General features: G+C 48.5%; 1 protein-coding gene across 23 annotated transcripts in view; it reads right to left on the bottom strand.

Annotated features, from left to right (window-relative positions):
• The window catches only part of ANKRD6 (ankyrin repeat domain 6), a 186,401-nt gene that overhangs the window by 20,772 nt on the left and 139,084 nt on the right, over positions 1-26,545 (bottom strand). For 12 of the 23 annotated variants that reach the window (XM_057739382.1, XM_057739376.1, XM_057739373.1 and 9 more), the window contains 4 exons: positions 12,767-12,865; positions 6,258-6,356; positions 4,264-4,362; positions 478-576 (listed from right to left, as the gene is read on the bottom strand). In XM_057739382.1, coding sequence (XP_057595365.1) covers positions 478-576; positions 4,264-4,362; positions 6,258-6,356; positions 12,767-12,865 — 396 coding nt within the window. Of the gene's footprint in view, positions 1-477; positions 577-3,392; positions 3,469-4,263; positions 4,363-6,257; positions 6,357-10,352; positions 10,692-12,766; positions 12,866-26,545 lie in introns of all 23 variants that reach the window. The other 11 variants (XM_057739370.1, XM_057739380.1, XM_057739369.1 and 8 more) reach the window with 3 other exon arrangements.

Here is a 26,545-nt window from a genome sequence, read left to right as displayed (position 1 = left end):
ACGGGACCTTTCAGGTCAGCGCCTCTAAGAACTACTGACCATCAGCTCATGCCAAGGATGCCTCAGTAATGATTTGCAGACGCTGGACATGGGACACCAGAAGGCCTCCCCGGTGTAGCATCAGCCAATATTTACTAAGAGTGCAACACTCTACGTGGGCAGAGGCTTCCTGAGAACAATCAGACTCATTCCTAGACTCGTCTGCTACATAGGTGCTGTACCAAATGACAGAACAGACCCAGAGGCTGAGAAGCGAGGGGCCAGGATGGGAGAAAAGCAGAGTTTCCGAGCATCGATTCCTCTTCTCATCCCCCTAAAGGACCCCTTAGGAATTAGCAAAAAATGAATACTTTCTCGACAGTCCCCGAACCCTTTCTCCATTTCTATTTCCTACTCATGAATACCCTAGTCCGCTTTCAGGGTTATTTCCCTAGGCGATGTCAGAGAGCGCGAGAGAAGGCGGCTGTGTTCACCCACGTTATTTTTGAGGTCGGCGCGGGAGCCGCCCAGCAGGAGGACGCGCGTGCTCTGGGCGTGGCTGTTCTGGCAGGCCAGGTGCAGAGGCGTGTTCCCCGCCTGGGAGGGAGGCAGACACAAGGCAGCACACATTAGCAACACCTTCTCCACAGGCCTGCACCGGGCAGGCCTTGCCTGGGGGCAAAACTTACAGGAGAGTCAATGCTCACAGTCTCTGCTTTCTGATCCGCGGTCCCAGCTGGGGTGCTTCAGTGGCAAGAACATTTAACTGGGAATCCAAATGGGGAGAAGAGTCACATCGGTCATAAAAGCCTTGGTTCCAAGTCCTGACTCTGCCACTAACTCGTTGCAAGCTACTGGGCAAGAGTCTTAATATGCTCGGCCTTGAACTCCTTACTTGTAATGGAGCGTGACCCCTAGACGCTGAGGCTGTGAGGATTGACTCGGAGCACCTAGGAGAGCATCTTCATAATGGCAAAGTGCTGTGCGCGTGCATGAGGTTGTTCCTCTTAGTGACAAGAGGAACGCGGAGGATAGCTATGGCTACTCTACCCATGGAGTAAGAAAGGCCAACGGGCCACTACGGCCACTGCAGGCTAAAGGTAACCGATTTAACCTGCAAGCCTTTTTCAAATCCTGGGTTTTTCTTGAAACATCCACATTTGATCTAGACAAGGCCCCCACACAAGAGGCAATACAACTGCTTCTGTCACATACACAGAGACCCTCTTGCTTTTGGATTCTACCTTCAAGGTCAAAATGGCAACCAAAGGTCAGAATCATGTCCACAGCAGCTTGCAGAAAGAATTCGTGACAAGAAGAGAACTTTTTGAAACTATGGGAATAAGGCCTGCAAGGCTTCTGATAACCCCCAGAAAAGTAACAAGAGAAACAGGCAACGGGATTTGGTGTCAGCCTGCAAGGACTCAGGAGATTAAATACATAAGCTCAGTGTTTGTTCTGCTGAGCTTAAAAGCTGGGTCAGGCCTGCAGCTGTGGGCTCAGAGCTATCAGTCTGCCTGTTTATTGCTTTTCCTTGGTCTGGTTTACTCCTCTCTGGATCTCACAGCACTGTCTGCTCATACTTAAGGATGGTTTATATTCCTTACCTTTGAAAAGAGGAATGAGTTTTCAAAAATAGAGGAAAACCGCGTGCTGTTGGGGCACTTACCTCCCCTCTCATAACCTTAGTGCTAACTAGTCCAGCAGTCTTCCTTCCTTGCTGTTACCTCCGGGAACCTCGCGAGTTCTAGGCTCGAGAGCTGAGTGAGCTCACTGGTTATCAACCCTTGGCTGCAAGCTGGAATCACCTGGGGGAACCCTTTAAACAGACCAGTGCGCAGCCGCAACTCTGATGTCCCCGCCCTAGGGGTGGGGCCGGGCAGTTCAGGTATAGACGCTCAAAGGCCCGCGTTCTGGGAAACGTCACCTCCAATTCTAGGGCGAACTGGGACAGCTGGTCACGCGAGGACTGGTCATCAGGTGGGTTTGATTTTCTCCCCTCCCCCCCCTTTTTTAAGTTTCCCAGGAGATTTTAAAGTGCAGCCAGGTAGAGAACCACTGCTAGCCTAGTCCTCTAGTCCTCCAAAACAAAGGGTCTGCCCATGTGTTAAACACTCCACTCCCTGCAGCAGGGCTCAGGGCTCGGCTTAGTGTGATTCTCGGTGCACACAGAGAAGCTTGTCTCAAGGCCGCTGGCTTCGTGGGAGTCACATAAATATGTGTTGAATAAATAAGTGAAGTAAAAGAAATCTGATGGCTGTAGAAAAACAGCAAACTTTACTTTGCCAATAAGAAGATGCCAATCATGCTGAAAAGCATTTGGATGCAGAAAATGAAAAACCAGGGGTTAGAATACAGATTATGGTACATCCGTACAGTGGAACACTACTCAGCGATAAAAAAGAATGCACTAAACACACGTGTAACAACATGAAAGACTCTCAAAACCACTGTGCAAAGTGGAAGGAATCAGACACAAAAGTCTGCAACATCGAAACCTGAAATGAAAAAAGCTGTGACCTAGGTAGAGACACATGGCAGGCATTTTCTCCACCCTGAGTAATGAGTAACTGATTTCCCAGACAGGGGCTGCTGTATTTGCTGAGTAAGGACCTCTCTCACACAGTGGGGTATTACTCAGCCTTTAAGAAGGAAATCCTGTCATTTGTAACCACATGCATGCACCTGGGGGGTAATACACTCAGTGAAATAAGTTAGACAGAGAAAGCCAGATGCTGTATGATCTCACTTCTATGTGGAATCTGAAAAACAAAGATGAAGTCGTAGAAACAGAGTAGAAAAGTAGCTGCCAGAAGCTGGGGCGGGGATGGGCAGGGTGCGGAACATGGAGAGGTTGGTGAAAGGGTATAGGCTTTCAGCTATAAGGTGAACAAGGCCTGAGGATCAAATGTATAACATGGTGACTGCAGCTGATAACACTGTCTCGTGTACCTGAAACTTGCTAATTGTAGAACGTAAATGTTCTCCCTCACACACAAAAGGTTAATATGTGAGGTGATCCATGTGTTCATTAACCCCTGGGAGTTATCAAATCATTATGTTGCACGTTTTGAATATCTTATGATTTTATTTGTCGATTATACCTCAATAAAGCTGGCAGGAAAAAAAAGAGAGGAGGGCCTTCTAGAGGCTTCCCCAGAGGCTGTGGCCGCCCAGATGGAAGTCCCTCTCTGGGAAGGCTCCTCACCTGTGCTTCCAACAGCCCCTGCTGCTTTACCTGGAGAGAGAACTGGCCCACACAACACGTGGGGCCCCACAGGGGCCAGGGGCCAGTGTGATGGAGCAGACCCACCGGGGCTCGTTTACAGCCCTGCGTCACGAACGAATCACGTATCTTACGAGACGCTGCTGGCTCCCAGCTGAGGCCTCCCTCTCCACCGACCGGGAAGCACCTGCTTAGAGCTGGTATCAACTTCCAACTCATGTTCCAGACCACGCACCACGCGGAAGCAATGGGGAGCCACCGGCCTGCCGGGCAGGGAGCAGGCATTAGCGGCGGAGTCAGAGGCAACCTGCTTGCTGCTTTCCTCAAGCTTTCGTCCCCAGTCAGCACAGCACAGCTGTGTGCAGTCAGGGGCGCTCTCTAGAAAACCACCCGCTGGGCCTTCGGGGAGGGGCAGGCCCCAGCCCTAGGGGACTGGGCTGGAGGTCAAGGGGCAGAAAGGAACAGGGTACCCGAGGGAGACGGCAACGGGAGGCAACAGGGAGCCCACCCCGCTGTTACAGGAGGCGCACGCCCAGCTTCCCCAGAGAGATGACAACAGAGGCTGGGGCCACTCTGGGGGAGGCCCGAGATGGCGACAGGCTGAGGAGCTTTCCCGGAACGTTTCTGAGCAGAGGAGGAGCAGGATGAGAAGGGACTAGACGGGTGGGTCGGTCTGCTGTGAGGCGTCTGAACGAGCCCAGGGACACGCTACTCACAAGCACGGAAGGAGAGGGAGGGAGGAGAGAGGGGAGCTGCTGCTGTGCTCTCCTGTCCGCGCAGGGCAGGGCCGGCCCCCTGGCCCACCCTACTCTCATGCGCCAGCGGGGACGCAGGCAGGGCGCCGCGCTCACAGCAGGCCGGAGCCTCGGGGAGGCTCCCCTGCTCGCTGCGTGGACCACGGGCGTCGCGCCCGGCAAGGAGCACCAAGCTCTCAACTCCCCGCCGGTTCCAGGGCCCCGAGCCCTCGCTCTGCTCAGGGAGAGGAGGCTCCCACGGGGAAGGCAGGCCGGGCCATCCTCACCGGTGACCAAGGGGTTCTAGCACCTGCTGGGCCTCACCTTGTTCTTGGCAAGCACGTTGGCTCCTGCTTTAACGAGCAGCTTGGCCGACTGGCTGAAACCGTGCCAGGACGCTTCGTGCAGGGCCGTGTTCCCGTCCTGAGGAGCACACACGGGGGAGAAAGCACGTCACCCGAGCCTGCTCCGTCTCACCGTCGTCCATACAGCACAGGGTGTTTTAGGGCACGCCCAGGGGCGTTTCTCAGCTGGGGTTTCTCAGCTGAACCACAGAACCCAGACAGTGATCTGAGTGGCCAGTTTCTCCACTCTCCCAAAAACGGTACCTAACAAGTACCATTCCAGATGCGTTCTAGATTTACGATGTGCAATGGATGACTTAAGGCACGAGGGCTGAAGTCTCTCTGGGAACCTAGGGTGATAAAGGCTCCAGGGCCTGTGCACAGCTCACGTGTAACAGAAGGCAGCATTGGGAAGTATGCTTCCCCCTTCCAACCCACCTCCACCGCCCCTGGGGGCCGCTCTGCTCTGTTCCTGGCCCCAGAGAGAACCCTACAAAGATCAGGAAACTGAAGGGTCCAGCTTCAGAAGTTCCAGGGGCCCCAGGGCAGCCAGGTAGATTCCACTGCTCCTTTCTCTTTCCCCAAATCTAATCTCACCCACTTTAATCCAGAAGCCTCAGGGCCCCATACAATTGAGCAGGCACCGAGGCCAGTGATTTGTAAATAAGGTAAACAAGTGTCCTCCATAGGTGGTTTTTAAATAAAAATCAACCAACTAAACATAACTTGTATTTGCTTAACTTACTATGAAAAAAAGAAATAAGTGTGATGAATTGAGTGGATTGGGGCTGGGAGGTCGGGGTGGGGGGAGGGGAGGAGAGGGGAAGCACAGAGAGGAGAGGCAGAGATGCCCTCCTGGCCGTTTCAGGCCAGGTGCAGGGTGGTCAGCAGGGGACAGTGCAGGGACAGCATCCAATTGTGTCCAGGCTCTGGCTCAGACGTTCACTCAACACAGCAAGACGCAGGCCAGACACTGCTGACACCCACATGGGAAGTCTAGGGTCTCAAAGGCTGTGCCGAAGGCCAGGCAGTGGGCAGTGCTGGGCATGGTGGTGGCCATGTGCAGCCCGGAAGCACATCCTACCTGCTTCCTTGCATGGAAGCAGGAAGCAAAGATTGGAGAGCGACAATTTAAAAACACTGGATTAGGGGACTTCCCTGGTGGTCCAGGGGTTGAGACTTCGCCTCCCAATGCAGGGGGTGCGGGTTCGATCCCTGGTCAGGGAGCTAAGATCCCACATGCCTCGTGGCCAAAAAACCAAAACATAAAATGGAAGCAGTATTGTAACAAATTCAATAAAGACTTTAAAAATGGTCCACATCAAATAAATAAATAAATAATAAAATAAAGTTAAGTAAATGAATAAACAAAGGATTAATATATATCACTGGGATTTTTTAAAAGAATTGATTTTGCTTATTTTTTCCTTTCAATATTGTTTAAATAAATTAACTTACTCCACTATCTGAAAAGAAAGAAAGAAAGAAAAAAAGAAAGAAAAAGAAAGAAAGGAAGAAAGAAAGAGAAAGAAAGGAAGGAAGGAAGGAAGGAAGGAAGAAAGAAAGAAAGAAAGAAAGAAAGAAAGAAAGAAAGAAAGAAAGAAAGAAGGAAAGAAAGAAAGAAGGAAAGAAAGAAAGAAGGAAAGAAAGAGAAAGAGAGAGAAAGAAAGAAAGAAGAAAGAAAGAGTCTGGAGCACACCCCCTCCCCCATCCAGGCCTTCACAGGTCATTATTTCTACATTTTTTTTTCTTCCACCAATTACATTTATGTGGTTGCCCAGTGATGCCACAGAACAGAGGGAAGAGTTTTTTTAAAATTCAGTTTGCTGGGATATAACATACTCTTTCAGAGGAACTCTGGGCTGATTTCCTCCTGTTAGACCACGATCAGTAGGACTCAGGAATGAAACATTTCTCGAGCGCAGGAGCTCCCAAAGCGGTCCCCAGGCGGACCCCTCCCACGTCCCTGCTCACCTTGTCCTGTCGGTCCAGAGCACAGCCCTCCTGGATGAGCGTCCCGATGACCTCGGTGTTCCCCACCACCGCGGCCCGGTGCAAGGCGGTCTGATCCCCCTGTGGGTTGTAGGGAGACAGGGACGGGGTCAGCTCTCTCCAGCCCCCCCCCACTCGCTCCCTCGCTCCTCCACACAAGGACATCCCCCATCACCACGGGCCAGCCGGGGTTGGTGGTCTAGTTAGTAGGCAGTGCATGCCAAGAAGAGTGGTTTTGTTCACAAACTCAGTGGTAACCTTCAGCCAACAGCAGAAGAGCCCTGGGCCACAGAGCTAACCTCAGGATGAGGGCTATGTCCTCACCCACCACCCCAGGGGACGGCGGTACGACTGTCACATCTGTGAAGAGCAGCTCTGAGAGCCGGACTGTGTGCTGGGCAATGGAACCAGCGATGCCTGGAATCTTTACTCTCAGCTGAGTCCTCCCGGTCCTGGGGTCAGAGGACTCACTAGCCTGCTGTATCAGCCAGCAGGACTCGTGGCGGGTGTACTTGATTGACTGGACCTGGCCTAGAGCAATGCTAGGACGTGTGAGGATGCCAGGGACTCAAGCTGTCACTGCACATCTCTAAGAAGCCTCTTCTGATGTTTCATGACAGCATCCTCACTGAGTTAGGCTGCACTGGACCCTTTCTCTGTGGTCAGATGCCTGGGATTGCTGACCTTCTCCTTCTCTGTCAGGGCACCAAAGGGAACTTGACTCTTCCCCTAATTGCAGTTGAGAAAAGGACTAAGATCCTACAGGTGAAGACGGTCAGGTCTGTAACAAGAGAGAGTTCTGAAGTCTCTGAGAGCACATCTTATCTCTGACAGGCGCTCAGGAGATCAAGTCCAGCCTGGGGTGCAAGCTTGAATGGAGAGAGGGCTGAACAGTGTGGAAAATTCCTGGTGGGACAGAAGGGACGCAGGGCAAGAGGGGAGCAGGAGATGTGTAGCATGCACAGACTTGGGAGACACCTGTCACCTCGCTGGGAACTCAGGTTCTTCAGCTGTGAAAGGAGGCAAGGTCCCTCCCTCCCCTTCTTGGGGTCTATGACACGGTCAGCAAGAGTTCTGCGTAAACAGTTTTCTGGCGGAACACAGGAGAGGCAAAGGGGCATGCCCTGGGGCCCTCCTGGTCCTCAGCCCAAGAGAGGAAAGAAAGACTTAGAAGACAGGAAACATGGAGGCTTTTTAAAGAAGGATGCACTGTTACTTATAAAAAGTCCTAATCAAATGCTGATGCTACTTACATCCCTGGAATCTGTAACAGATGACAATGCACTTTAAAAGCACTTAATCCAAAAAAAAGTTCTGGAGGTGGATGATGGGGATGGTTTCCTAACAATGTGAGTGCACTTAATGCCAATGAACTGTACCCTTAAAATGGTTAAAATGATCAATTTATGTAATGTATGGTTTATCACAATAAAAAGCACTTAATCCTATTTAAAAACCAAATTCACATTCTTAAAATTTAAAATAATCTCCCTTTAAAAACCCATGAAGGGAAATGATTTTTATTTTCTTCTGTATACTTTTTTAATACTTTCCAACTTTTTACACATATAATTTCTAGCATCAGGAAAAACTGTTATTTATTAAAAGTCGAAGCTGTACCAATATACCAGGAATGGGACTGTCCATGTCTCAGAAGCTTTCCTCACTGTTCATTCTCTGGTGGTGTGTCTGGACCTCCACTCCCATCACCGTGATTCCATCCACTGTCCGCTGCATTCCATCACCAACCCTCCCCTCGGCATCCTAAGCTATTATTCTCATTACAAATCAGGCTTAGCCTTGGTTTTCTTCTTGCCCACCTTTCCAAGACCCCTTACTCAAAGAGGACCCTTTCTGTGTGCCACGTGGTCAAAAGCAGACCATGGCCACTGGGTCAGCATTTGCACGAGATGTGCGAAGCCATTACACATCCTCTTCAAACACCTGAGAAAGTGTCTCCAGGTGAGATGTACTTAAGGCCCAAACAAGTAATCATGAAGAACTGCCCCGTCTTAACTTTTTAAAACTTCTATAAGAATCTCCAATAGGGTCTGTTTTCCTACCAGCATGGTGATGGATTTTCCCAAAATGGACCTCAAGTACAATTTACTGTTACTGACCTGATGAGAAAGATGGGGCCCTGTTCTCAGCAACGAAGGTGAGGCTGCAACCCCCTCCTTCAGGGTAAATACTGACTTGGTCAGATTTCTAGTGGTCAGAAACCTTTCAATATTCCCACAAATTGCCGGCACTCTAACTAGCATTCCTTGGCCTCATCAGAACAACCTTTAACGTAACCAAGCGTAACCACTCTGTCCGTGTTGTGCATAAAGTGTGGGTCATGTCAGCCACTCTTGCTGCTAAGTCACGGCACAGTCTAACCTCAGCCTGGCTTCAGGTCAAACGTTTCACTGTGTTTCACAGGCTACCACCAACTCGTGAGTTGAGGCAGCTTTGAAGCCAGAATGTCACTGTTATTTATTACTTGCTTTTAGTGTGAATCTCCTGTGCTTGCTTCCCTGGGAATAACTTTCCTTTGTGAAATTCCAGCTCAATGCAAGAAGCTAAATCTGCCTTGTAGTTCAGCCCTTAAAAGTAAATTTCCAGATGGACAAGCAAGACTCAAGGAGACCTGTCGCCCTGAGCGAGGCTGTGGTCCTCGGGCACCTGGCACAGCTGTCTCCTGCGTGTCCCACGTCATGTCCCCTTTCTCCCGGCCACAGCTTCCCCCACATCTTCACGCCCCTTAGTCACAGACCCACTCAGAGCCTGAGACCCTGCCTCATGTATCAGGGCAAGGGCAGCCTTTCTCCACTCAGAGTGGTCCCTGAGCAGGACCGTTAGCTTTGCTCACATCACGTGGGGTGGTTCTGGAGGACTGGGTGAGACACTTTCTCTGGTGCATAAAAACCAGCCACCCTGAAGTTACCAAGGTGAGCATCACAGGCTGAGAGACATGAAATATATAAGCCAAGGGCCACCTCGGGCTGTCTCAGAGCTACCCTTCCCCAGAACACAACACAAGCGAACACCTGAGACCCCTGATTGAAACAGGGTCAGTTACCTGAGCATCAACTCTTCCTCCTATAAAACTAAAACTTACTTTTGAAATATTTCCTCTTTGAAATATGACACAGAAAAGAACAAAATGTATCCTCAGTATACACTTGTTAACAGACCCAAGCAGCAACTTGGACACAATCTTTATTTCTATATGATCTAAATATCAACCACAAAATTCTGAAACTTTGGAGAAAAAAAAAGCTGGGAAAAGCATGGCACTCAACAGCATTTACCCATTATTTATTCAGTGAATATTTATTGACCCTGCTCTAGGCTCCAAGCGCTGCGGCATCTAATTCATTTTATTGATTAAAACAACCAAGGTCCAGTGCAGTTCAGCGCCTAGCCTAGGATCACCAGCTAATTCGGGGTAGCATGGTTGGGCCAGAACTCAAATTGGCAAGGTTTTTTGCACTCACCCTGAGCTATTTCCAACCTATGAAGTCAATTAACCTTAAGACAGGCCTTAAAAAAGATCAGGTGCTTCTATGGGATGCCACTGCCTGTTTACAGTGCCATCAAGCTAAGTGCTTTAGCCCAGTGCCTTGGCATATATAGGCACCTGAGAAGTATTTGTTGGATGATGAACTCCAAAGCAGCAGAAGGAAAATGCTGAAGCTGGAAACTTGAAGACCCAGCAAGCTTGCAGTTTGGCACTTTGATGTGGAACATGCAAATCATGTTCCAAAGTGACTGCAAAGTGACCTGTCTGCAAAGTGCATGGACTGCCCACTCTCCATTTTCCTAAGACATCAGTGTTTCTTTGGGATTTTAAAAAGTGTGCAACCACGGAGGTCTAAAACTTTGTTCTGAAATCCTTTTAGTGTTCTCTCCTACATGGTGAAAAAGAGTGAGCACAGTGTGGGCAGATTGGAAAGCCAAGCTCGTGGAAGAAAGCCCAGTCATGCGAGGGTGGACCATGCCCGCCTGCAGGAGGAATCCCTCCCAGGTGGCACAGGCAGACATGTTGCAAGGAAGCTCAAGACAGGGTAGGTGCACAAGACAGTTGCTGACCTCTTTTTCTCTCTCTGATCTTCTAGGGTTCTTCCTAGCCTTTCTTCTCTGGTTTTTCTTATTTTTCTCTTCCTTCGTGCCTTTTACCGTGGCCACAGAGTCCTGGACTATTTCTGAGGCGGGGACTGTGTGATTGCTCATTGACCAATCAGAGATGGCGTTAGAGCTCCAATGAGCGTTGACAGGGTTGGCAGGAAGCAAGAGGGAACTTGCTTCTGGAGTTGCATATTCTAAAGAACTGGTCTCCACAGGTTCAAATTCATAATAATCCCACTCCAGGGCACTGGAGGTCATTCTTCAACTAATTCTCAGTCTTTACCATGATATAAAGCACAGTATCTGTAGAACATGAAGTTATGAGTAAATTCTTCATAACATTCTCTAATACTACCCATCACCCATGACAGGTAACTTCTGAAATGACTTTTTTTATCCAATACTCAGTCTCCCAGCTTCTTTAAAGGACACTCATAAAGAGTTTTCTTCCTTGAATTCCTACATGAGTTTCAAGGCTGATCAACAAGCAGAGTAGATAATAGAAGACACACATGAACCACATCCTGGCAGATGTGTTACTTTAGAACTAGTGAAGGTCAATTCTACCATCTCCATTCCCAGCTGTTTTTACATTATTTTGTTGTTGCGTGCATTTTTGTTTTGTTTTGTTTTTTTTTAAAGCTATCTGGGAGAAGCAATATATGCATTGTCTAGGGCAAGGGAAAGACGCCAAAAAAAAAAAAAAAAAAAGATTTCAATAAATGAAAGAGTTCCGCTCTAAAAGCAGCGCTGGCTTTCCTGCCACTGACGTGTACCCCTTTGGCCACCTTGTGACAACTCCTGACTATTTTACTTCCTATTTTGCCTGATATAAGCAGCAGTAGTTCTAGAAAGTCAGCATGGCTTTTGCTGCAGGAGAACACAGTGATACTCAGGGCTCAGGACCTGAGACAGGAGTGTTGGGTCGGGACGGGTTAGCATGCCTGGTGCCACTGTGGCGAGTAAGGGCTTTAATTAGGCACAGAAGACCAGATGCAGCCCAACATATTTGCACCAACAACTCAATGCCCTGCCTTTCCTGTGGTCACAATCTCTTCTCTCTCCCTGCATTTTTGCTCCTGTCATGTAAGGATAAGATATAATCAGGTACCTTATGATGGCTACAATGCCAGGAAAGAAAAAAGTATTGTGACCCAAGGTAGAAATCAGCAGCTTAAAGCTAAATCAGCATCTTTTGAAAATAGCATCCTTGATGACTCAACAGGTTCCAAATATAACCAGAAATTTATGAATGACACTAACAGCCTTCTGCCTGTGTATAAGACACAGTTATTTCTTTGTGAATGCTGTCCTTCTCAACTTGTGCGTTTGCCAAGTTTTAGGACATTATACAAAGACTCAGAAAAAACTAGAAGCACTTTGGTAACCCACACCCTAGCCCAGCTAGGTCTGAAATTGGATAACATTCTGTAACCACAGTGATTAAAGGTGAACCTGAAAGGGGTTTATAAGTACAAACTCTCTAAGATTCTGTGTTCCTCACAAAAGTTCTTACTTCTCTGAATCCTACTTCTTTGAATTCTAACATTAGAGTTAGAGACAGAAAGTTTCTGAAAGTAGTTTCCAATCACATTATCATTGGGACCTTTTCCTAACAGCTCACTGGAGGGCAATTTACACAAACTCTTCTGCATCCCCTTCTTAGAGAATCCACCCCCCTCAAAGACCCAACAGGGCCACCCTATGCACTACGTGACCCCATGCAGACACTGCTGACTTACTCAGGAACGGATTCTTGACCCCAAAAGAGCCAACTGGAACTTCTCTCTAGGTAATCTGACTAAAGAGACCCAGAGACTGAGTCTTAAGCACGGCACAGCACCAGAGTGAACTCTTTCTGGAGGTTTCCTTTTTCTCAGATTGCATGAGATCGGTGGCCTGTTTTTTCTTTAAATAGGTCCTTTTCAACTGAATGTATACAGAGTGAGAGAAATCGAGGCGAGAAAAGAAAAACATTAAGTTTTTAAGCCTCACTTTTTCTCCAGTGGTAAGTTTGGTCAATGTGTGTGTGTGTGTGCGTGCACGTGTGCTCTCTCATACTGAGACACGACACAGACAAAGTGCCCTTCGAGGTTCTGCACTTGAATAATACTAGATAGGAAGCAAAAATACTGGATACGAACCACGATGGGAAAACCAACTCACACTCCCGAACTCAACCTTGCTACTGAGACGGATCCCAGAGCAGGGCTTCAAAAGGACGCTCTTCCCACCAAGATGAAGCTAAAAAGTGCTGGAGGGCGTCTACTACTGCCCCCACGCCCACCCCCACCTCATAGCTAGTTACACATTGATGATTCCAGGCAGACAAGCCCCTCTGACAACCATTCCCGGATAGAATGATGGCTTCTACTCACATCATCCTGGACGTCAAGGTCGCAGCCAGCCTTCAGCAAGATCTGGACCACAGAAAGATGGCCCTTATTGGCAGCAAGATGCAGGGGGGTCCGGCCATGCTGTTAATGCAGAGCAAACACTGATTTCAGAACAAGTGGTCACAAACACTCCCCGGGGGCGGGGGCCTGGCGCAAGGTTTGCATGGTGGCCCTCCCCTCCCCCACTTCAGGCTGGCAGCAGACTCTGATGAATTTATATGGAATTCAAGTTTGTCTTGGTTAACCTTGGCTACTGGCATTGCGATCAGTGAACGAAATATGCTCAAAATGTCAAGATTTCCCGGTTTGCATGGTGGCCCTCCCCTCCCCCACTTCAGGTTGCCAGCAGACTCTCGTGAATTTATATGGAATTCAAGTTTGTCTTGGTTAACCTTGGCTACTGGCATTGCGATCAGTGAACGAAATATGCTCAAAATGTCAAGATTTCCCATAGTGCATAATTCCTACTCCCCGCTCATCCAACCAGCAAGTAGGAAAGTGAGGGTTTTCAAGTCTTATTGACCCACAGGTTTGACTGTCGGGGATGGTGAAGTGGCCACAGTGAATCTGATGGGGTAACAGAGGTGAGAGCAGCAGAGAGTCAAGCTAGTCAGCCCCAGAGACATCTGGTTAGTAACTCCTCAAAATTGAAATGGCTGGACAAACCATTAGAACAGGCCTTCCCCCCTCATTTTTTTCATTTTTATTGGAGTATAGTTGATCTACAGTATTGTGTTAGTTTTAGGTGTGCAGTAAAGTGAATCAGTTATACATATATCCACTCTTTTTAGATTCTTTTCCCATATAGGTCATTACAGACTATTGAGTAGAGTTCCCTGTGCTATACAGTAGGTCCTTATTAGTTCACATCCGCCCCTTTTTAAAAACAAAAATTTTTAAGAACGTTTATTGAAATACAATTGACATACAAGAAACTGCATATATTTAAAGTGTGCAATTTGATATATTTTTTCTTATTAGTAATGTATATATGGCAATCCCAATCTCCCAATTCATCCCACCCCAATGCCCCCCACCACTTTCCCCGCTTGGTGTCCATATGCTTGTTCTCTACATCTGTGTCTCTACTTCTGCCTTGCAAACCGGTTGATCTGTACCATCTTCCTATATTCCACATATATGCATTAATGTACGATATTAACAACAAATTTTAAAATTACAAAGTATTTCAGCCATTCAAAAATATCAACATTTTAAAATGTATATACCCAGAAATCACTTTAAGAAAAAACTAGAGAAACTGTAGCCGTTCCTCGTGAAGCCCTCCCAGAGCTCACTTCCCCTCAACCCCGAGGTAACCACTCATTTGGGCGTCGTCATTCCCGTGCCTTATACTACACTTTACTACATGTTTGTAGCCACGCACAATAGATAAACATTGTTTTGCTTGTCTTCAAACCTTACATAAATTGTATTAATCTGTGCAATGTCATTTGGCAATTCTGGGGATCCGACATTATATTTTTGAGTTTCTAAAAAGTATTGGCACATTATTCACTCATTCTCCCACTGCTGGGTTCCAGGGTGTCCCCAGTGGTTGGCAGAACATCTCCCGTGCACCTGGGTGGGCTTCTCAGCCCGCTGGTGGGTCATAGAGATGACCGTTGCCTGCAAGTGGGCTCCTGAGCTGTGACACTGACAGTCACACCCAGATAACCCTCTTTATTGTAAGTCAATTTCCATCTAGAGAACGGACCTTGCCAAACTCCGAATTCTCCAACTTCTCAAGGCGCCACTAGGTTCCCTTTGCCTTCTCCCTCAAGTTCACTGTGAAGAAATGTTCTCACCCCTGCTCCAAACAGCATTTAACCACGCACGGCCTCTACCTGTGCCGAAACACTCCCAGAGGAATAAGGGTCTCACACAGCCTGTCCTTTTTCGCATCTTGATAAAACTTCCCAAAGACCTTAACTGACATTCTAGCAGGATAAACCTCTTTATGATCCCGATCAGGGGCCAGTTTGCCATGGGTAACTAGCCTTGCAGGAAAACTGAGACAGCAGATAATAAAGGATCTCAATTTCAACCCATGAAATGCACTCAAAGCATTAGAACGATTCTGGAAAGAAAGAGGTCAGAGCTCACTTTAAAATTAGAATTCCTAATTAAGAAAAAAGTTTCTCCCAAGAAGGCAGGCTATAAAAAACCCTCATAAAAAGGCAACGTCTGAGATAAGATGAATTGACCTTCCTTGGCTGGAGACTGTGCTGAGCGTGGGCTGCTTGACCTTGACTCCGACGAAATGTCCACAGCTGATGAGATGCAGCAGACAGCCTGGGTCCCCTCGCTGGGCCTGGCCCCGGGCTCCAGCTGTCCTGTGTCCTTGTCCAGGCTGTCGGATCAGTGACCTTCACAGGGTTTCTAGAGCATTCTGAAACACGGGGAGGCCCATCATGTTTGTGAGGAGAAAGATGTGTGTGCTGCGGGACACAAGCGCTTCTGAGCATCTGGAAAGTGCAGACCGTGACGGGAGGAGCTGCCCTGAGAGGCTGAGACGGAGGCCATAGGCTGAGGAGGAGCTGGGTGTCAGGTCAGGGCAGCCCCGGGGAAGCTTGTCAGCACCAGGTATCACTGCCTGGAAGGTGGCGCCCAAGGAGGTGAAAGGGTTTGCCCAAGTGAGCACAAAAAATCTCAAGAGCCAGAGAAGGAAACACCAATGTGGTTCACACCAGGTCGTGTCCAGCGGGCGCTTCAGCAACTGAAATGACTAACGAGGTGGCCCTAGACTGGAGGCACCTTCCTCATCCAAGGTCCAAGCAGAGTCCCCTCTGCGGAGAAAGGCAAGGTCAGAGGCATTAGAGCCCAAAGAGCCTCGTTCAAATCCCAGCTCTGAGTAGGAACACCTGTGTGATTTTGTGCAGGACACTCTCCTAAGCCTGTTTCCTCATCTGTGAAATAAGAACAGTCTCCACCAGCCACCCCAGAGGCTTGGAGCAGGATAAGTGAGGTAACATCTACCACCCATCACGGGCTTCCTTCCCTCCACTGTCCTCAGCCCTGCCCCCTGAAAGCACCCCAGCTACTGCCTCTCCTCCCTGACACCCTGCACCTTTGCCTTGGAGACCAGTGAGATAGTTTCCACGGCACAGACCTGGGAGAAGAGTTGGCTCTTGGGTCCCCTGCACAGCCAGGTGGGCCCTTGCTGGAGGGTCAAGGTTCCTCCCAGCCAGGTCTGATCCGCTCACCCACTGCCATTTCTTTTTTATACTTTTAGTGGTTGCCTTTAAATTTTTAGTGAGCATATTTAATTTAACACAGGATTATCTTTTTAAAAAAATTTTTATTTATTTATTGGCTGCATTGGGTCTTTGTTGCTGCATGCGGGCTTTCTCTACTTGCAGCGAGCGGGGGCTACTCTTCGTTGTGGTGCACGGTCTTATTGCAGTGGCTTCTCTTGTTGCAGAGCATGGGCTCTAGACACGTGGGCATCAGCAGTTGTGGCGCACGGGCTTAGCTGCTCCATGGCATGTGGGATCTTCCCGGACCAGGGCTCGAACCCGTGTCCCCTGCATCAGCAGGCGGATTCTTAACCACTGCGTCACCAGGGAAGCCCCCCCCACTGCCATTTTTGAAATACAGTCCGAGACCCCAAGTCTCCATGTCTCTCTGGAAGGGTCTCCTTTACTGGGAACACCCTTCTCCAAATGACACCTCCTCCAGTTCTCCGAGAGGAAATGTCCCCGGCTGCCTGCTCCACACCCACAGCGCTTCAGCAGCACCGCCCCCGCCGCCAGGAAACCTCTCATCCTGTTCTGAGTATCCTTCCAACTAGGCTGTGAGCTCCCTGCAGACGGGACTGCACCACCCGTGAGGGGTGAAGCAAGTTGACTCTGGGGTGTTGCGGGGCCAAATCAAAGAGGTCCCGGTGCTCCTCAACCACAGGGCGGGCCGAGCCTCCTCGGGACACCGGGGCAACTTCCACAGTTCCAGGCTTGACCAGAGAAATGGGGGGGAGGCTGCGGCCGCCAGGTTCGGGGATGTCTCAGCCCTTCGGAGGAGGTATAGACATCCTGGGGGCTTCACGAGCATGTGAGCGGCTGCAACAGTGACGTGGGGGCTTCTCTGAGGAGGGCCAGTGTCCCCCTCGCATGTCTGGCTCCTTTTCTGGCATCTGGTAAAACTATAGCAGGCAGAAAAGGCAGTAGTAACCAGTTTCCCACCGACCCTGAAGCTGTCCACCCCAGTCCCCTGGGCTCTCCTTACACACACACATCACCCACCCAGGAACGTGCTTGGTTTTCCAGAACACTCTGTAATGAAAAGCAACAAAAGGAGAGCCATTCAGGGGAGTAGCTGCTCCCACCCACCACACAGGGATCCCCCAAGGTCATGCCTGACAAACGGAGAAGGCGGAAAGCACCCCCAGTGTGAGCGGGCAAATAAAACCTGACCCTCAGAGGGCTCTCTGAATCACTGACCTCACGGGTACAGCTGCTCTCGTCTCCACGCCCCTAGGACTGGCCAGCAGAAGACATGGGAACAGGAGAAAAGACTGGACCGTGAGTGATGAGAGGAGGAAGTTTCTGGTTTGTGCTGGGCCCTCCCCCAGTTCAAAGACCAGTTCACCCCAACTCAGCCCGGGCCCTGGTGAGCCCAGCGAGACCAGCAGCAACGATGATGAGAGCAAGAGCCGGCAGCGGCGGGCATTTATGGGACGCTTAGGGCATGGTGGGCACTCTCTTAAGAACTTTACATGTATTGCTCATTCAGTCCTCCTGACGACCCTAGGAGGTAGGCAGTATCATGAAGCCCATTTTACAGACTAGGAAACTGCGGCATGGAGAGACAGTCACTGGTGCTGTGTCACGCAGCAGGTACCTCGAGTCTGGATTCATGCCATGCTCTGGCCCACCACGCTCCCTGCCCCCCGCTTGCCGTGGGGGGAGGCTCTCCCCTGGCAGAGGGCTCCACGCCCACTCTCAGGAAGCACCCAAGGCTCCCAGACGATGACCTCTGAGGGTGCTTGCAAAATACCGGGTTTCCTTAGCATCTCCAAATGAGGAGAGAGGATGCCCACTCTCAGTGTACCTCTGAGTCACCTGGGGAGGTTAGTCTATCTGTCTGTCCACCCGTCCTGATGCCCGAGGCCTTCCTCCAGAGCTACTGACTCAGTGCTTTGCGGGGCGCAGGCAGCAGGGGTTACCCACCCCCCCAGGGGATTCTGATGAGTGACCCGGGCGGAGAACCACAGCACGAGATGAAGAGGGGCCTGGATAACCCTCCCCGGAGCAGCCACAGGCCCTCAGGCTAAACCTGTGCGAGCAGGAGCCCTTCCTCTCCCTGCATTGCTCATGATGCTTTTGTCCCCACCTGTCAGTGCTAAACACTCAAAGCCTACACCTCCTCAACCCAGAGCTTCCCGTATCTTAAGAGAGTATATAAACGATACAGCATTGCTAAAAATGTAGAAGATAAAAGCAAATCGTCTGTGATTGGACCACCACATACAATGATTATCGTTTTTACCCAGTCTTTTCCACTGCATCTTCTCTCCTGGTGTTTTTGCACAGTGACGTTCACAGGTCACAGGAAACTAGCTCGCTTGTGCATTAATATGATGCCTTAAACCAGTGGTCCTCAAACTTTATTGGGCAGCAGAGGCTTGTTAAGGCCAGCTATCTGGGCCCCCTCCCAGAGTCTCTGATTTTGTAGGTCTGGGGTGGAGACAGAGAATTTGTATTTCTAACAAGTTCCCAGGAGAAGCAGAGGCTGCTAGTGTAGGACCACACTTTAAGAGCCACTAACATAAACCACTGGTTTTCAATCCTGTTTCACATTAGAGTCACCTGCATATGTTTTTAAGGTCCTCAAGTTTCACCCCAGATTCCATCAGCCTAGGGTGGGGTCTTGGCGTGGGTGTTTTTTAAATTCCAGGTGATTCTAACGTGCAGCAGGAGGTTATGAATCCCTCGTTGCGTGCTTTAAAGGTGCTGGTTCCTCCAACCTGCCCTGGGCGTCAGGACGGGCCATCTCAGACCAGTGGGGAGAGAGGGTGCAGGACCCTGCAGGGAGCACATTTCCCTGATCCGACCAGGGAGAGGCAGAGGCTTGGAGCCTGCTCACTTCCAGGGAACTGAAGAGCCACGGGACTTGAGACGTTGCCAGGCAACAATCACAAGAATAGTGGCCTCACCTCAGCAGCTCTGGGCTCTGGTCTGAGCGCTGCTTTGTTCTGGCAGGTTGAGCCCTATGGGTCCCGTTTCCAGCAGACCTGCTGCATGGGAGCATCAGTGACTCCCGTTCCAGCAGGTGATTCATAAATTACACTCACAGGTAATCATGAAGGGCGCGCAGAACAAAAAGCCCCTACTGCTCATCTGGAAGAGCCTAACTGCCAGCTGGAGCGGTTGGGGCTCTGTCAGGGAACATTCCTGGAGAAGAATTCCTGCTCAGATACAGATCTCCCACCAACAGGGGATCGAGTCAAAGGCAAGCAGCTTAAACTACACCCTGAAAGGAAGTGGAGGTGTTTTGATCTTCCCTGTGTTCAGATGTGGTACTTAACCCTCCTCACCGGACACTCCAGGCAGACCGAGGCGTCGGCATTTACACTGGAGAGACCTCCCTCGGGAGGGGCTGAGCCCCAGGGAGGGGGACCAGGGGTTATTTGAGAACCACAAGCCACAGAAACAAGCCTGGCAAGATCCTCTCTTTGTACAGACTCTGCGGTGCCCGAGAGTCCTGGGCCGTGACCCTGGTCACTCATTACTCCGGTCAAGACCTACAGGCTGGGTCGCAGTTCCTCTCCTGCTTAGGGATCTCGGATCCTCCTTACTAAAGGGCAGGCCTTTCACACCATCAGTACTTGTCCCATGTATACACCTGCTCCGCGGATGCTGAGCCCTGACGCCCCAAGGCAGCCGCCTGGTCTAACAGAGTGGACCTGGGAAGAGAGAAGGAAGGGGGCTGGCGCTTAGCCACTCCTGCAACACCATTTTTGTTCAGTGATATGCTTTTGCTCAAGCTCACACAGACACATGGGGCAAAAGGAGGCTAAAGGAATTGAGACGTGAAGACAACTGAACCATCTTAGCTGGGGTTTTTTACAAGGACGGCAGTTGCAGAGATGTGACCCACATGAGGGGAAACAAGAAGAATTTAGGTATAATTTAAATTAGTATAATAATTTCAAAATGACATTTCCTTTCTTCCGATCATGAGAAATACAATAGGTCAGGGTCATGCAGTCCTTTTTGGATGCGAGTAAAGTCTGTATTACCTGCAGCGTTAAAGAAACAGGAAAGAGAGAGATAGGAAGCAAGGAAGTTGTAACATTAGTAAAGGAAGAGTGGCTCATATTTTAGAAAAAATGTAACATTTGGATTGAAAAGGGTCTTGGAGAGTGTAATTTGGATAAGCATAGTCAGGCTAGCAGAGGGTCAGTGATTTTCAAGAGCTCAAATCTTATTTGTGGCAGAACAAATAATAGCTAGAATCCTGGCCACTTGGCCCCTCATTTAGGTTTTAAATTGTAGATTTCCCACCAAGTTTCTTAAGTGTCCCCAGGGTCCCCTTATCATAAAGTATTCCCAGAGTTCCAAATGCCTAGAATAGTATAGATTTGGGTCCAAAACTTCAAAGTCCTCAGGCTTATGATTCAATGAAAACAAAGTTATCGAGACATCCAGGGGAAAAAAAATGGGCACAGAAAAAGTGCCACGGATAAAAGGAAAGTGAGAAAATAAAACTTTACATTAAAAAAATGCATCGTTTTAAAAGCCTGAAGAACTTTCCTTTTTGGAAATGTGTGTTGTCTACTTGGATGAGTGACACATCACATCTTAATCAGACTGTAGGTGACAAGAAGCAGCAAGGAAATAAAGTCCCTGGATGACAGAAATCAGGATGCAACACAATCTCCGATTGGAAGGACAGGCTAATTTTAACAAGACAAAATGTAATGGGGGCAGATGTGAAATTCCTGCACTGAGGCTCAACGGTCCAATCACACTCGGGCACGGGTACTGGGACTGTCTTCTAAAACAGCAGTCCTTCCTTTTAAAAGGGCCAGTTTCCTATGCCAAAAAGCTTCATACTGCTTCTCTAAGGCTTGCTCTGGGGAGGGCCTAATAATCATAAATAACTGGGAGAGATGATTTTAAATGTGTATGGTGAGGAATCAATTACTCAAATATAATGGCTGAATGAATAAGAATTCCTTTTGAGGTAATGCAGAAACTGTTAGGGTTGGGCTTGCTTCTAGAAAGGTCCACCAGCCAGAGGGACCAAAATATTTCAAGCGACTTAATTGACTGTTAAGAATCCCATTGGTTCGGGACTCCCCTGGTGGTCCAGTGGCTAGGCTTCTGCATTCCCAATGCAGGGGGCCCGGATTCGGTCCCTGCTCTGGGAACTAGATTCCACGTGCTGCAACTAAGAGTTTGCATGTCGCAACTAAAGATCCTGCATGCCCCAACTAAGACCTGGTGCATACAAATTAACTAAAAAAAAGAAGAATCCCACTGGTTCCTATAGAACATCTGTTCCTAAGCTAGAAGGTATCAGTTAGTGGCCTCCATGTTCCTCACCAGTAGCTTTTTAGACTACATTTTCAATAGGGTGACACAATGAGCAAAGCATGGTGGTCCAGCACCTGATGAACTCTGGTTGGGAGGTAAGAACTGTGCTCTCTCACTTCCTGATTTTTGTTGGAATCACTGCCTTTTCAGCAATTGTTAATATAACCATGTGGTTTTTTTACTTTTTCCTTTTAATCTGTTGGTGTAATGAATTATGGAACCATCCTTACATTCCTGGATCAAACTCCACTTGGTCACACTGTACTATTTTGATGTGTGCTGTATTGTATTAAGTAAGGTTATTAAGAATTTTTGTTTCTAATTCATAATTGAGATTGCTCTATAGTTCTTGTATTATTTCTCTCACTCTCATTTATATTTACCTGGTTTTGGTATTAAGGTTGCACTGGTTTCATAACACAAATCCAGCTTTCCATTTTGCTATATCCTTTACAATAGTTTACATAACACTGGAATTAGCTTTTTGCTAAAATATAGAACAGGGCTGTGAAACCATCTGGCCCTGGCACTTTGTTAAAGGTTGCATCTTTAATCACATTTCTAATCTTTTCTATGGTAATTAGACTATTTAGGTTTTCTGCTGCTTCTTGGGTGAACTAAAAAACAAATTTTTTTATTATGGTAAAATATATGTAACATAAAATTTACCATTTTAGCCATTTTTTAGTTTATACTTCAGTGGCATTAAGTATATTTGCAATGTTGTGCAACCATCACCATTACTTCAATTCCAGAACTTCAATTCCAGAAATTCAATCATCCCAAACAGAAACTCTGTATCCATTAAACAATAACTCCCCTATCCCTCAGCCCCTGCTAATTTCTATCCTACTTTTCTTTTTCTTCTCTTTTATTTTTCTGGCTGCACCCCACAGCATGTGGGATCTTAGTTCCCTGATCAGGGATCGAACCCAGGCCCTCAGCCGTGAAAGCACAGAGTCCTAATCACTGGACTGCCAGGGAATTCCCCCTCTATCCTACTCTTCATCTCTATTAATTTGCCTATTCTAGGTGCCTGATATAAGTGGAATCATACAACATTTGTCCTTTTTGTCTCTCATTCCACTTAGTATAATGCTTTCAAGGTTCATGCATGTCGTAGCATGTACCAGAACTCCATTCCTTTTTAGGGCTGAATAATATTCCACAGTGAGAAAAGGCAGCTGTCTGTGAGCCAGGAAGAGGGCCCGAGCCAGGAAGAGGGCCCTCACCAGGAGCCGAATCGGCTAGCACCAGATATTTTGGACTTCCCAGCCTCTAGAACTGTGAGAAATGAACGTTTGCTGTTTACCCACCTGGTCTACGGTATTGTGTTACAGCAGCCTAAGCAGACTAAGACATCTATTGATTTGGGGATTACACTGACTGATGCAGAATCAGCCTTGCGTTTTCACTTGCTCGTGGTGTATAATTCTTTTTACGTTGCTCTCTTCGATGGAAACACAGGCTGAAAGAAGACCAGGCACGGATGCCACCTACTCACCCATCTTGGTTTATATCCTTGGTTTATAACAACTTAAACATGCAAGAGCCAATTCTCATTGGAAACAAACCAGGAAGCCTGCTGAGAAAGAATTTTCAGTCTCCAAACCAGTTCCTGGCTTCATTTATTTTCTGAAACCGAAGTCATTATAGCTTAAGAGTAAGAAAAGAGAAGAAAACTAATAAAAATCCACCAACAGACCATCTGCACTGGCATCTGAGCAGAGGCCCAAGTGGGCAACTCAGCAGCTTCTAAAGCTCCTTTCCTAGCCGGCTTCCTCATTTTACAGCAACTCCAGAGTGTGGATTAGGTGATGACACTTCAGAAGTCTTACAACAGGATGATTACTGGCCTGGAAACCAGTGATCATTTTGTTCAGGAAAGATACAGGTACTTAGGGAGGCTTTTAAAATGCTGACTCCTGGCTATGCCGTGACACTGTAATCTCTCCTCTAGTGTGGTTAGGACCTATCGAATACACGGCTTTAGGGGGTGTTACCAGCACATTAATCTGGGCTATAAAACAGGCAGCTACGCAGCTTGAGGCTTCCATGCTCGGTGCAGGCAGCAGCATGCATGCTGCACACACTGACCCGGGATGGGGGTGCAGGAGACTTGCTGTGTGAACACCCCCGTGCTAGATGGGCCTCTGGGCCACTGCACCCACCAGTCCTGCCCGGAGCTGGGGAAAGAGGCCTGCCTTCACCACCACCGCAGACACAGCAAGAGGGCAACAGCAGAGGCCCCGCAGAGCAAGGCACCCCTCCCAAGACGTCCCCAGAGGCGTGAGAAAGCAGCTGAGAGACTCGGGGCCGACCCCAGACTCCCGTTCCAACAGCAGCCACAACAGCCTCTCCTGAGATGCCTGAGTCAGTGTTGAGGGTCTATCCCTGACGTTTTGAGGCCTGTTCTCAATTACAGCACCTCTCCTGTCAGGCCCAGCAAGGACTGAAGTCTGACCCATGATGCCAACTCCTACATTGCCCTCTCCTTATCTGAAGAGCATCTCTGGAGGTACCCCCTATCTTTGCACCTTTGCTGTAGTCATTGGGCTGCTGGCCTAATTAACACCCTCGTCATCGTAAGTTAACGCTCACCGAGACTTTCCTAGTATTGACCCAGTAACTCGCCATGCACGTCTCACAGGTGAGGCACACAGCAATTCACAGCGTGCACTTGCCTTCCCACACTCGAGACGCACATCTCCTGCAGGTAAACTTGTTTCTAGCTTGCATGACGGCATTGAGAATATCAGTACTTAATGGTGTTCCACAAAGAGCGCCATGAATTCCAGGTGGCTAACTACTGGCTCGCTCAGCGCTCAGCAGAGAGTGATGCTCCATCAGGCACGCGGAGCTCCAGGCCCCAGGAGGAAGGCCCGGGGCAGTGAGTGGATTCCCGCCTGGCTGCTCGTTAGAGTCACTTGGGGCTCCGAAACAAATCAGCCACACCGCACACCAATCAAATTAGAACCTGGACGTCAGTATTTTGTAAGGCTCTCCAGGTGATCACACATGTGGTCAACACTGAGAACTGCTACCTACCTATGGGAACTTCTGTTTCTCTGGGGACCAAGGACTCAATAAGAAAACAGTAATTATGATAATAACTACATGCTTATTATATTGTACAAGCACTCTGCACAGATTACCTCATTTAATCCTCACAACAAACCCCTGACGTAGGGGTTAGGCTGATTTTACAGACAGGAAACCAAGCTTCAAGGACGCGAATCACTTGGCCAAGGTCACAGAGGTGGTGAAGAGATTCACTGCCTCTACTCTTGTTAAGGAAAAGTTGGGAGATTTTTAAACAGGTGAAAAGTCATAGAGACAGGGAGTGGAGCTGTGGTTGCCAGGACGAGGAGGGAATGGGGAGGAAGTGTTTCATGGGTATAGAAATTTCATCTGGGAAGATGAATTTGGAGATGGATGGGGCTAATGGTTGCACAAAAATGTGCCTGGGGACTTCCCTGGTGGTGCAGTGGTTAAGAATCTGCCTGCCAATGTAGGGGACACAAGTTCGATCCCTGGTCCAGGAAAATCCCACATGCCACGGAGCAACTAAGCCCATGAGCCACAACTACTGAGCTCACGCGCTGCAACTACTGAAGCCCGTGCACCTAGACCCCGTGTTCCACAATGAGAGAAGCCACTGCAAGAAGCCCGTGCACTGCAATGAAGAATAACTCCCACTCTCCGCAACTACAGAAAGCCCGCACGCAGCAACAAAGACCCAACGCAGCCAATAAATAAAAAATAAATACATAAATAAATTATAAAAAATGTGAAGGGACTTAACTTCACTGAACACTTAAACATGGTTAAAGTGCTTAATTTTGTGTTATGTATTTTATCATAATTTTTAAAACTGAAAAAAATTTAAACAAAATAAAAATATAAAATTGGTGAAAGAGAGATGACTAGGTGTCCTGTTTCAGGCACAGTGCAATTCCAGGTCATCTCCTGGTTATCTTCCTTGTCTCTGAACTACTTCACAACTCTGTAAGTCTTAGAATCCTGACAGTGATGCCAATAAATGATGTCTAGCAGAGTCAGTGTTTACTGGCCAGTTTTATATCTAATGAGCACATTTATTTCCACTTTCCTGAGACCTGCATATTTGTAATTCTTTGCATTCTCTTTTGAACCAGCTGCAACATCTTACTGGTTCCCTCACTAATTGATTAGTTAAATAAAATCTGAACGCATGTTCGTTTTATAACAGTTGCTCAGAGTTACCACCATATGTCAAGTTTCCCTGTTTTCTGAGAATAAACTACAAAGGCCTCAGTTTTCCTGGCTGAGATTTTCTTCCCACAGGGTGACGCTTCTAGCTACTGTAGAACAAAAAGTAGATTTTCTGTTTGACCTGACATATAACTGCACCCTCAGGGCCCCCACGGAGTGTGTGGATCCAAGAGCAGGACCGCAGGCTCAGCCCTCACTTGGGAGGTGAGAACACACTGGCTACTGGGTGTGAGATGAGAAGTCCCAGGCGGCCTTGGGAGGGTGAGGAAGGGGAGGAGAGGTGTGGAGACTCCCGCCACTGGCCTCCCATCAGCCACACCTCGCTTTTCTCCCTGACTCCCAGGAGGCTGGCACTAGACACGACCCAGAGCTGGTGAAAAAGAAAAAATTCTACGAAGCGAAGGGGAGAGGAACAAAGGCCAAATAGAGCCATTGCTGAGAGCTCCTGGTGAGATGCGAGAAAGGCAGGATAAATTCAGAAGAAGGGCCAGGAGAAGAGGGAGGAGAGAGGGGCCGGTATAGCACTGGTCACTGCGCGCTTAAAGGGAGTGCTCCCAGGCCCCCGTCTCTCCGCTGGGAGAGTGTACACCCGGCACAAGCTCCATGCAGAGCAGTTCTGCTCTAGCTGTGAAAATTACAAGGGCACATGTGCCCTGCCCTGTCAGTGCCACTTACAGAAACCTGTCCCACAGACAGAACCACGCTGTGCAATAAGACCTCAGGACTAGGTCAGCTGCTGCTGCATAATTTCTAAGAGCACAAGATTAACATAATCTAATGTCCATCAATAGGGGACAGGTGAAGCCAATGACGGTTCCCTGAAGAAAGCAAAGGGGAGAAGGATAAGGACGGTATCCTACAATTTGTACAGAAGCAGTTCGTGGGGATACACAGAGACACATCTATTTGCACAAATATGCATGAACCATCTCAGGGAAAAAGTGCAAGAAACAGGTAACGCAGCTTA

Source organism: Hippopotamus amphibius, chromosome 6 (assembly GCF_030028045.1).
Source record: "Hippopotamus amphibius kiboko isolate mHipAmp2 chromosome 6, mHipAmp2.hap2, whole genome shotgun sequence".
Taxonomy (NCBI): domain Eukaryota; kingdom Metazoa; phylum Chordata; class Mammalia; order Artiodactyla; family Hippopotamidae; genus Hippopotamus; species Hippopotamus amphibius.
Note: the sequence above shows the minus strand (reverse complement) of the source record. Positions and strands in the feature narration are given on the sequence as shown.